The 12518-nt window shown below is 42.0% G+C and overlaps 1 protein-coding gene and 3 non-coding genes across 4 annotated transcripts; all 4 read left to right on the forward strand.

The window, feature by feature from the left end:
- Nucleotides 1–629: 629 nt before the first annotated feature.
- On the forward strand, nucleotides 630–7689 carry snx15 (sorting nexin 15). Its single transcript, XM_078276276.1, has 7 exons — nucleotides 630–856; nucleotides 1460–1616; nucleotides 2689–2804; nucleotides 3113–3407; nucleotides 3482–3655; nucleotides 5051–5248; nucleotides 6962–7689. The coding sequence occupies exons 1-7, from the start codon at nucleotides 758–760 to the stop codon at nucleotides 7075–7077; spliced, it is 1155 nt and encodes a 384-aa protein (XP_078132402.1). The 5' UTR covers nucleotides 630–757; the 3' UTR covers nucleotides 7078–7689.
- Nucleotides 4124–4205, forward strand: trnal-aag (transfer RNA leucine (anticodon AAG)). The gene has a single exon. It is a non-coding gene; the product is annotated as a tRNA-Leu (tRNA).
- Nucleotides 5957–6038, forward strand: trnal-aag (transfer RNA leucine (anticodon AAG)). The gene has a single exon. It is a non-coding gene; the product is annotated as a tRNA-Leu (tRNA).
- Nucleotides 6620–6701, forward strand: trnal-aag (transfer RNA leucine (anticodon AAG)). The gene has a single exon. It is a non-coding gene; the product is annotated as a tRNA-Leu (tRNA).
- Nucleotides 7690–12518: the final 4829 nt, after the last annotated feature.

Below are 12518 nucleotides of genomic sequence, written 5' to 3' on the forward strand. Positions count from 1 at the left end.
GAAGGGTGATATGGTTCCAGCCACCATGTCTCTGAAGACATTCCATGTTTTCTCCATGGTTTTCTCCCGTGTCCTACGCGACAAACTCGCAGCTTTACAGAATTGATAGGCCAAGTAGGTCCAGCGATTACCCTCTCTTTACAAGCCAGGCCCCCGTGTGACTGAGGATACACACCAAAACAAACCGGACAAATACAAAATATGGGCTTCATGCACCGTCCAGCTATGCTTGAAGTATGCAGGTGTAAACTGGGAAAGCACCTGAAGAGAATCAGGGCATGAGGGTGGTACTATGGCAGATGGACTGAATGGTCATACAATTACATGTGATATTTTGTTTCACATTGGACGCCCTGCGTGTGGAACTGCTGAAAAGGGGGTTATGTTTTATCTAGAGAGATATTAAGGTAGTCAACAAAGAGACATAAAACACTCTTTTGACACTACACATACAATTGGGTGATCTTTTTAATTACAATCATTTTCTGGAGGTTTAAATTGTTGGGGTCAAATTAACACCAAAAATAACAGATGTTAGTACATTTCTCTTTACATCTACATCTACAGCTACATCTTTCACTTGGCGTCGAACTTGAAGCCTAGCCACACAACGTAATCACGCATTTGCTGACGTCACCAACCAGGAAGTGAGCGGAGAGGAGGGAACAGCAGAATCACAACAGAGCTACTACAGCTTTGACAGCCCTGTTTTGTGTCGCTGAAACACGCTGTTTTTCTGTTGTTGCCGGTAACTGACATGTCACGAAAACCCAAAGATGAATACTACCGTTTTTTTACCGTTACAGACCCACGCACACACGAGAAGGGACACACCGAATACAAAGTGTCAGCAAGGGTAGGTTTACACTCTTTATCTCTCTTTTGCTACAATTACCAGCAACGTAAACCTACATTGTTACTATAGGCTACCCAATAACTTTCTGTTGAGCTAATTTTACTTGTGGCTTGCCTTTATGTTATGTTATGTCACTTAAGTACGTAACACACACGTTATTGTACCATTGTAGGCTTTGGTCAGTTAACGTTACATCAATCAGAAGTAACTGACTTTGTGTTGTTATTCGTTTCTAACACAATGAAGCCACATAGTCATTAAAAAAACAAAGGCTCTTTCATTCAAGTGAAACAACGCGAACTTGTGATTCAGTTCACGAGAACCCCCCATGACCGCACTACTCCGTGGTCCACGCAGGAATGCATACACAATCTGATTGGATCATATCTTCATAGATTCAAGCCTTCATCACCCTCCCTTATATTTATACACAAACATACTTACACATAACAACTGTACTGATCCACGACTTGTTGAAAATGTTGCCCGGTTTCAACACTGTTCTTTGATATGTCCAAAGGTGCCATAAAAACTGGTCTGCAACTTAATGGTAAACATGTTGTTTTATTTAACAATCCGTCCTCTCTCCTCTGTGGTTTGTAGTTTGTGTCCAAGCGTCATCCAGAAGATGTGAAAGAGGTGGTCGTGTGGAGGAGGTTCTCAGAGCTGAAGAAGCTCCATGGGGAGTTGGCCTACACTCACAGGAACCTGTTCAGAAGACAGGAGGACTTTCCATCTTTTCCCCGCGCACAAGTCTTTGGTATAATGGGCAAAGATTGTGATACACTGTAGATAGATACACTCAATTCCAGCATGCTTACCAGGTTTTAACGATAAGGTTTTTCGACTTGCCCCAAAGTCAATTTTTATTTGCCCGTATTAAAAAAAAAAAAAAAATCCAAGAAAAAAAGTTTGAAAACAAAACCCGTCAAAAATAGAGTCAGGGAAAAAAACATCAAAAAACAATGTCAAACTTTACATACTCTTTACTTATTACAACTTCACAAAAAACGTCCAAAAAAGTATAAAACCCCCCCACAAAAAACGTAAAAAATGTAGAGAAAAAAAGTTCAAACTTTGAAAGCATCACAAGTGTTAAAAAAAATTCTTGGTTGGCCAACGGCACATCCAAATCAGATGATTATGATACGATGATGCCCCAGGCCATCGTGCAGCCCTTATTGCTGAATCCTGCTTACCAAGTGGTAGGATCACTGACTAACTGAGTTGTTTGGTGTTCTGCAGGGGCTAGATAAATAACATAAATATGGTAACTCCTAATAGGCTACACTGCAGAGGTGTTTACATTGTCAGAGATGGTAATTCAATTCAACTAGGCAGTGGTTTGTAGCTTTTCTATACATTTAGCCTGTTGAGTGTCTTTCAGTCATCTCTGGCAAGGATACTTGTTCCAGTTTGCCTGTTATTGGCATATAGTCATGACTCTTGTGACACTTCCCCTCAGCCTATTACATTATTTTTCAGTGGTTACCGATTTACAACTGCAAAGGCAGCTACACAGTTGAGTCAAATACCAGTATACAGTTACCATGTATAGTGAGTTTCAAGCTACCGTGCTGCAGTGGTTGAATGCTTTGGCAAAGAGTAAGAGTGGTTCTAAACCTTGTTACTTAACAACACTGCAAACTACAGCCAGAAAAATGTCCATTTGAATAAACACATCTAAAAGTCTCCCCAAAAACAAACATTGTAAGGTTGATCAGTCCGGCTTATATTTCTGCTGTTTGTTTCTATTATTTTTTTCCATGCAACGTAATGTCCTAGCATCCTAATCCACATTGCCATTATTATATTGTCTGTCTCTGTTTCAGGAAGGTTTGATGAGGCTGTGATTGAAGAGAGGAGGAATGCTGCAGAGATCATGCTTCTATTTACTACCAGCATACCTGCACTCTACAATAGCCCACAGCTAAAGGACTTTTTCAGAGTAAGACCCATACAGAAAGTGAAACAGATATGAAATAGCCACGCACATCTGCACACAGGAAACATGTGCCAGACCAGGAGTCGTGTTGTAATGGACTCTCACCTTTCTGTTCCACATGTCCTACTTATCCTGCTTATTTCTCTCTCTTTGCTCTCCTTCTACCCCACACCACCTCCTTTCATCCTACCTACCCCTCTCTCTCTCTCTCTCTCTCTCTCTCTCTCTCTCTCTCTCTCTCTCTCTCTGTCTCTGTCTCTCTCTCCCTACATTTACCCTGATTTCCTCTCTTTCTCCCTCTTCTTTCTCAGGGTGGTGAGGTGACAAGGCCTCTGGATGCCACCCCTCTGTCCTCTGCTGGGCCCCTGCCCCCACCTCTCATCCCCCTTCCCAAGCGCAGGGCGTCAGACTGTGAACCCGCAGAGGAGGAGGAGGGAAGGGAGGCTCCCACCTTACCCCAAGACCTGGGCATCAACCTGGGCATCAACCTGGGCTTAGAAGAGGGAGAACCGGAGGTGGCGGCTGAGGCTTACAGCGAGATGGGAGGCTCTCCGAGAGAAGAACAAGAACAAGAGGAGCTTAGCGATACAGAGCTGGATGACAGAGGTATAAAACATCTGCCATAGATTTACACTGGTGTGTACTTTTCTTTCCTTATTAATCTTGTTTTCCCCCTCTAGTTCCGTCTCCTGACCCTTGCCCAGCCAGAAACCACCAATCAGAGGAGTCCCAGGAAGAATTTGATTCACTGTTTGACTCTGTGGCAGAAGAGCAAGTTCCATCCTCCAAAGAGGAAGGTCCACCTCCTCTGACTGATAATGACTTGGCTGTCTTTGATCCCTGCTATAAACAAGGTGAACATAAATGTCAGTGGATGCACATGAAACAATACCAATGCTCTCAGCCTTCTCAAATCTGTCTTAATCTAATTACAGCCTGGTTTTCCGGTCTTTTGTGATTTTTTTTCTATAAGTTTGTATCTTGTGCCGATTCTATTATGTTTACTCCTGATTTCTTATAGGCTGAGTTGCTTTGAGAAGTTATGTTGAGCTGACACTTGAACATTATAACCCCAGGCTGTGGGACCAAACACGAAAAACACATCATTTGCTCCAAACTGATATCCTTTTCTTGAGCTTGGTTAATAATTGAGTTATGTTTAACAAATGAATGAAATAGCTCTGTGGTATAAATATTATTGCAGGCATAAAAACTTGCTTGTTTTGCATTTGCTGCTCTCCCATTCATATCTAGCCATGGTGGAGTATAGCTGATCCACCCTCCCTTGAGCAGGATCTGATAGTGATTTTCTTGTCTTGTGGGGTAGCGTGGCCGAGCGGTCTAAGGCGCTGGATTAAGGCTCCAGTCTCTTTGGGGGCGTGGGTTCAAATCCCACCGCTGCCAGTGAGGTTTTTCCTATCTATGTAAGACAGAGAAGTAAGGAAATGTGTGAAGCAATCTGATGTTTTTCACCTCTAACGGGGCTTTCTGAGGAGCTGGATCTTGAACCATTGAAAAAGTATGTTAAACTCTTATATACACAGCATAGCACGTTCTTTGGGCTGAAGTCATTTCCAAGATCATCTTTTGGTACACAGAGGCAACACTTGAATAAAGAAATTAGCCAATTTTGAAAGAACTATAGAAGATGATACATGCGTTTTAATGCAGTAGTTTGGCTAAGGTCTAAGGTGCTGAATTAAGGCTCCAGATTCTTCACGGGGAGTGGATGGAATCCCACTGCTGTCAAGGGAATTCTTCCTGCTGGACATTTAGAAAGAGCAGTTGATTGTGGATTTGCCTTAAGTTGACTTTTTGGTGTATAGTCACGTCTAAGTAGGGATGCAACTAGCAATTATTTTCATTATCTGCTGATTACTTTCTTGACTAATTAATTATTTATCTAGCTATTATACATCAAACATTGTAAAAGGTGTAGATGATAATTTCCCAGAGCCTAGGTGACTACTTCACAGTGCTTGCCAACCAACAGCCCCCAAATTAAAATATTTCTGTTAAACATTGTATTAGACAAAGAACATTAGCAAATTCTTAAATGTGAGCTGGAACCAGACAATGTTTCCCATTTTTGCTTGAAAAAACAAACAAACATCCAGTAACTTTTTAGAGTCACTCCATATATTTTGGAGTGTTACAAATATGAAATCAAACATAATCTTATAATTGGCTTGTTGTAATTATTTCTCTGCTAGTAAATAAATCATTTGCTCTTTTTCTCTCTATTCCAGATAAATCCAATTCTTCCAGTGACCACTCTGAATTGTTCTCACTGCCACCAGCCAGTCTGAAAGGAGTGGACGTGGGTTACTTAAACCAAGCTGCCACTGAGCTCACAGCTGCAATGAAGAGGGAGAAGGAGGGAGAATTTAGTTCTGCCATTCGTGGATACAGGACGGCGGTGGATATACTGATCACTGGAGTACAGGGTGAGAAGACGTATGAAGGGATTGAGGAAGTTAGATTGCTAGGAAAGGGTAAAGCATTCAGTTCAGCAATAGTCCAATAATGTTTCCAAAATATTAATCAAAGACCCACATGCTAATGAAAAGGGGAAAAGTTAGTGATGACTAAAGAGTGCAGTGGTGCACATCTACAAAATGAAACAACGCTGCAGCACTTTCTGTGTTGTCTCTTTTTTGTGGTTATTTACAATCTTGTTCTTTCTGTGGTGTGTAGAAATTGGATTAATTCTGGTTATGACTTGGCTGTCTTTGATCCCTGCTATAAACAAGGTGAAAGTAACTGTCAATGGATGCACATGAAACAATACCAATGCTCTCAGCCTTCTCAAGTCTGTCTTAATCTAATTACAGCCTGGCTTTCTGGTCTTTTGTGAGTTTTTTGAAAAGTTTGTATCTTGTGCCGATTCTATTATGTTTACTCCTGATTTCTTATAGGCTGAGTTGCTTTGAGAAGTTATGTTGAGCTGACACTTGAACATTATGACCCCAGGCTGTGGACCAAACACGAAAACACATAATTTGCTCCGAACTGATATCCTTTTCTTGAGCTTGGTTAATAATTGAGTTATGTATGACAAACAAATGTGCTGCTCTTCATATCTAGCCATGATGGAGTATAACTGACCCACCCTCCCTCGAGCAGGATCTGATAGTGATTTCCTTAGATTACAGGGTAGCGTGGCCGAGCGGTCTAAGGCGCTGGATTAAGGCTCCAGTCTCTTCGGGGGCGTGGGTTCGAATCCCACCGCTGCCAAGTGAATGTTTTCTGCTCCGTGTTCTTTCTGTGGTGTGCTTAATATGTAGAAATTGCGTTCATTCTGGTTAATATGTGAAAGGGTCACGTGTGCTGCAGGTCACGGGATATCCATAAATCAAAGGTGGTTTGCTTTTCCTTTAGATTCTTGAAGATATTTCACCTCTCTTTTGACTAATTTGACTCTTTTAAGTAATTCACTTCTTTTTATAAATGACTTCTTTGAGAAATATATTGTAAGGGACACCACTATATTCTTTTATACGTGCTGCACCAGCTTATGGAGATTTCTCAGTTTGTCAGAAAAAGAAGCATTTGATGCATGCATTAATCAAACAAAAAATAACTCTGAACCTTCTGGTGTGCTGTCTACAACAAAGTCATACACAGATCTAAATTAGCTTGACAAACTAACACAAGTATGTGTGTTATCTGCTACCGTGTTAACATGTGACAGCCCTCTAATGGGTTATCTAGGGTTACTTTGTGCCCTCTCAGTTTTTCCTGAGACCCTTGGCCAATGAAACATTGACCTGTCCTTCCCTATGACTCGTCCAACAGTGACGTGACAGCTGTTATGAGGTAGCGTGGCCGAGCGGTCTAAGGCGCTGGATTAAGGCTCCAGTCTCTCCGGGGGCGTGGGTTCGAATCCCACTGCTGCCAAAGCACCTTTTGAGCTCAGCTGCTTCTTTTTTTTTTAGCACTGCTGTTTAAATTGATAAATAAAGTTAAACAAAATCTTTTTTAAGAAAGCTTTGACATACCTTTTTCTTCTTTCGCTACCTTCCCCTCTCTTTCCTCTATGTCCTCTTTACACTTTCACAGCAGCAGGACCAGGGACACTAATACCATTATTGGACAGTAATAATGAAAATAATCATATTTGTCTTCCTGTCTACGTGTCTGTCTGTCTGTCTGTCCAGGAGACTCAGATCCAATACGCAGGGAGTCTGTGATGAGAAGGACAGCCCAGTATCTGAAGCACACTGAGATGTTGGTTGACAGGCACTCCTCGCCCACACACACACACACACACTGACACACACACACACACACACACACACACACACACACACACACACACACACACATACACAGGACCCTTAGATGCACACTTTTTTTATATACACTGTTCACACACATAAAGACAGATCAAAGACAAAGAAGCTCAGGGTTGTGACATACATATGCACACACACACACACACACATGCACACACACACACACACACACACACTTACGTACTCATAGGCATACACAAATTCACAGTTATATACAGTATGTATGTTAACAAAAACTCATTTAAACCATTCAGAAATACATTCAGGTGCAAAACAGCTACCAGCACACACACATACATAGACACACACTCCTGAGGTACACACTACACTGCAGACTGCTACTTTAGCGGTCTTCGTGTAGGGAAGAATTTTGATTTACTAAATATAAATATAAAACTGTAAACTTCATGCATTAATGGGTAAATAATCCTTCATCTCTCTCTCTATCAATCTCTTTCTCTCGTTTGATTCTTACTCTCCTTTTACAATGTGTTCTTGTTAAATACAGTAATGTGTAGTGTATAACAGTAATTTGCATTTTGCACAAACAATGTTTTGATTAATAAATCTGATTTTAATTGAAAGTCAAAGAGATGTCTGTTTCCCTGGTGTTAAGTCAAGAGTAGATGGAGCGAGTTTGCTGCAACAGTGTTTGGTAAGACTGTAACTGCAAATTTTGGATTACATAATCAGATGGTCAAAATAAGTGGCACAAGGCCAGGATATGTTAGTAGGTCTAACCTCATTAGCCAAAATCACTTACTCAACATCAACAATAAATGCACAGGATTTGTTTTGGTGACAAATGGTGCTCTATAGCACAGGGGCTGCAGGTACATTTCTGTTTAGAAATGGTTAGAAACTTCCAATTGGATGTTTTTGGTCATACTCAGTGGTAAAAACTACTGATTTGAAACTATACATACACCTTTTTTTCAATAATGTTACTGTAGTTTAGTAGACAGCGACTGCTCAACACAATCAAAGAGCTGTTGTAGATTTTAAGTTTTTTCTTATTTTTGGGCTTTTCCGCCTTTAATTTGACAGGACAGCTAGGTGAGAAAGGGGAGAGAGAGAGGGGGAAGACATGCAGGAAATCGTCAGAGGTCGGATTCGAGCCTGGACCTCTGCGTCGAGGCATAAACCTCTCAGTATATGTTTGCCTGCTCTACCCACTGTACCAACCCGGCCACAACAGGTTTGAAGTTTTGCGGTAGTAAGGCAGTACCTCTGAGAGGCGCTGTTGGCTATTAGATTATATTAATTATGCTCTATTGCAGGAACTGCTCATTCCCGGTGTTCTCCACCAATAAATCAGCTAAATCTCAGCAAGTTTGACAGCAAAGTAGCAGTTTAGCTAGCTAAAACAAGCTGTTGGACTGCTGAGCAAACCAGGACTTACACTGCGGATGAACGCTTTTTTCAGCTACAATAATCAAATAAAAAACAATGGCAACTACTGTAGTGTTTTTTTATTTTTGTTACATACACTGTATGTACTGTAGCAAGTACAAGCCCTCCAGTTCTGCAAAATGACAGTTAAAGTTAGTAAAATAACATCACTAACATCTTTATCAGAGCTGCTGCTTACTTGTTATTGCTGATGTTAATTGTGCATATTATTTATTGTTCACCAGTCTGTTTGTATGCCAATTTATTCTTGGTCTACTTTACATCCCCCAATTCCCTGTCAACAAGTACGTTTCCTCTTTCAGTGCCCGATGTTGTACCTGGTTAAAGAATAATTACAAGATGCATTAGAAGAACAGTAATAGAGTGTACTTTTTTTGATTAATACCATACCAAGATTTTCACCTGAATACATTATTCCTGATATTAGACCATATTGTGTATTATTTTTTTCTGCAGGAGTTTCAATGTGCCCATTTCTAATAATATCTTAAAGAACCAGACCAACCTCCTTTGAACAGTTAAGTTTTGGTATTTCAAGTATAAACAAAAGAGGAGAGGGGAAGTTGGATGCAAAAGAGAGAGAAAAGAGGGACGAGATCAGCGCCATACAGCAGAATCCCTTCTCTGGAGAGGATAGAGGGATGGAGGGAGGACTGGAAGGACAAACAGATGGAGAGGCGACAAAAAAGGGAGGCCGACGTGAGGAAAAAGCTACCCTTTCTCTCACCAGATGAGAAATAGAGGGGTTGCAGGGAACGAGAGATAACAGAGAGGACGGAGGAGAGGAAAAAAGAAGGGATGTGATTAAAGGATAAGCAGAGATCATCCCTCCATTGTTAAAGGGATGGAAAAACTGACCCTCCCTCTTCCTCTATTTTTTTTCATCCTCCTGTACCTCTTTTTTTTCCCTGCATGCTTTGTTTTGAGCATTGTAGGGAGCTTGAAGAGGATGGAGGGATGGCAGAGAAAGCGAGAGATAACATTGCTCCATCCTGTTATGTATCCCTCTTTTCCTCTCATCTCTCCACCTCTCTACCTTTCTGTCCATCTCTCCCTCTTTCTAGTGCTGCACCTGTGAAATGCAGAGGATGTGAGATACATAGGAAGATGGAGAGACAAAGAGATGGATGGAGGGAGGGATGAAATCGGGGGTGGGGGGGTGGGGGGGTTAGAGCCTCGCAACATTAGCATGCTGAGAGTGTCAGCACTCTCCTCTTTTTCTCTCCCTCCATCCACATCCCTCTTTCCATCCCTCCCTCTGTCTCTTTCTCCTCACTGGTCACTGCAATTATACCATCAAAACACTCCAGCCTGAGAGCATAATAGCTTCCCCCAGTGTGTGTGTGTGTGTGTGTGTGTGTGTGTGTGTGTGTGTGTGTGTGTGTGTGTGTGTGTGTGTGTGTGTGTGTGTGTGTGTGTGTTTGTGTGTGTGTTGTCATGAGAGATCAGAAGAAAGAGATGTGTGTGTGTTTGTGCATAATTTAGTGCCATGCATGGTGCATTACATGTGCATGTATGACGTGAAGGGCAGCTGTTGGTGTGTGTGTGTGTGTGTGTGTGTGTGTATGTGCCAAAAACTGGATTTGCGGCATGTGTGGGTGCACATGAGAGTGTGTGAGTAGGTATATATTGAGTCCTACCAGCTAGAAAAACTGCTTCTCCAACCTCTGACCAAACACACTCTTATCAGCACGCTAAGAGACCCACTTTACATGCGTGTATCTAGTGAGTTTCTATATACGCACACACACACACACACACACACACACACACACACATACACACACACTAATGGATACACACAGGCATACAGTCATGGCTTTGAGACACAAACCGTTATGACCTACATGCCCAGTGGGTCATCATTAAGCCAAATAGCACACGCTGACACCTTTGGCTGTCCACACACACACACACACGCACACACACACTCTCACACTCTCTCCCTGTTTTTGTTTTTGTACCCTCAACTTCCTCTATCCCTCTCCCCTTCCGCCCTCTGTCTCTTCCTTTTTCTCTCATTCTTTAACACACACAGACACACACACACACAATCCCCCCTCTGTGAGCTCGTTATCCCTCTCTGTCCGTTCGTTTCTCTCTGTCACCTTGCCCTGAGCTATTTGAGTACACTTGTCTCTCTCTCGCACTCCCATCTCTCTCACACACACACACACACACACACACACACACACACACACACACACATAAACACACTCGTTGTCTTTCTGCCTGTCTGTCTGTCCCACTGCATGCTCTGTTCCAACCGGTCTCTCTCTCTGTTACTGTCAATCTTGACATATGTTGTCTGTCTCTCAGTGTCTGGTTCACTTCAACTCAGGGCCTGATTGTTAGGTGAACAGTATCACCAAAAGAATCCAAATACATCCGAATACAATTCAGTAAATGAACGCTCAGTACAGTTTGAGAATGAAAGATGCCATCCACCATGACGTTCAGTTTACACGTCACAAGGAGGCTACACAGTCTATGAAAACAGTGGGATAATGTCTGCTGTGGCTTTGGAGGGAGCTTTCCAAAGTCTGAAAAAATTACCCAGATGATGTTGTAGTGATGTCATCAGGGTTATTTTGTCTAGGGTTTGAGACAAAAGTATTTTTTTTTCTGTTTAACCGAAAACAAAAAAGGATGCCATTGAGTTGCATTATGGGAAATGTAGGATCCGGTGTTTTTGGAGAACATTTTGGCCATTCTTTTTAAAATCCATCTCTTGTGAGTCCCCCAACTATACTTAATTAAGCATTAATTGTTTTTTTTTTGCCTTGTGGAGGCAACAAAACAAGCTGCTGTATAACACCATTGACATATTACCATATAAAGCTGTTACGGCTAATGTGTTAGCAAGCGTATTTACACATCCAGAGCTGAACTACAAAATTGGTGGTAATTCTCTGCGGGTTCATCACTATGAGCGACCCCATCACATTACAGTCATTTGACCCATTGCTAATGTTAATATATTGATTTAATGCAGCTTTAATTAGGTCTCTATACCTCACATAGTCCCTCGCTTGATAGTATTGTTCTGACATGGGTGCTGTTTCCTCCTGACAGTAGTATAACTGATTCTCCCTCTCTCTCCCTCCTCTGCTTCTCTCTGCCCTTCCTCTCATTCCCTCTTTCTCTCCCCATCGCTCTCTCTCTCTCTCTCTCGCTCTCTCTCTCTCTCTCTCTCTCTCTCTCTCTCTCTGTAAGTAAATCAATGAACATACACTTTATGCATCTATTGATTCTTTCATATCTATCTGTCCTCGCCCCCTCCTGTTCTTGCCCTCTCTATTTCTCTCAGTTTTTCACTCAACTCTTTCCCCCATTTTTTCCTCCTCCCCCCCTCTCTCTCTCTCTCTCTCTCTCTCTGTCAGTCAGTCCCTTTCTCTTTATATCTCTCGCTCTGGGACGTCCTATTTATATGGCTGCCACCTTCATGTTTGTACTGAAGTGTGTGTGTATGAGTGAGAAAGTGTGTGTGTGTATGAGTGAGAGAGAGTGTTTGATGCTAGTCTAAGTGGTTAACATAATATGAGCCCTCAGAGAGGTGATGTTCCCGTACTCACTCACTCACTCACTCACTCACTCACACACACACACACACACACACACACACACACACACACACACACACACACACACACACACACACACAATTTTAGGTTCTTTGGTATAGGCTTTTCTGTGAACAATTTGTGCTTTTTAGAATTCTCTAGCTTGTGCAGCAGATCCATGTATTATGTTTCAATTGCATTCTCTGGCTCTGCCACTCTGTCCAATACACACACACACACACACACACACACACACACACACACACACACACACACACACACACACAGACACACATACATACACACACACACCTTTGTGGCTCGGCCGCCTTCCTAGAATGACGATAACCCGGTATTATCTTTTGTTATTTATTATTGCAGATGGAGCCATCATTTCATGACCTCGCCATCTATTGTGCTCCTTCCTCTGCATATGTTTATAT

The sequence above is a fragment of the Sander vitreus genome, chromosome 19, assembly GCF_031162955.1.
Source record: "Sander vitreus isolate 19-12246 chromosome 19, sanVit1, whole genome shotgun sequence".
Classification (NCBI taxonomy): domain Eukaryota; kingdom Metazoa; phylum Chordata; class Actinopteri; order Perciformes; family Percidae; genus Sander; species Sander vitreus.

Coding starts and splice junctions, on each gene's coding strand:
- snx15 (XM_078276276.1), top strand. CDS start 758: ATGTCACGAAAACCCAAAGATGAATACTACCGTTTTTTTACCGTTACA. Junction 2,805..3,112: donor AGCTAAAGGACTTTTTCAGA/GTAAGACCCATA, acceptor CTTCTTTCTCAG/GGTGGTGAGGTGACAAGGCC. Junction 3,656..5,050: donor TGATCCCTGCTATAAACAAG/GTGAACATAAAT, acceptor TCTCTATTCCAG/ATAAATCCAATTCTTCCAGT.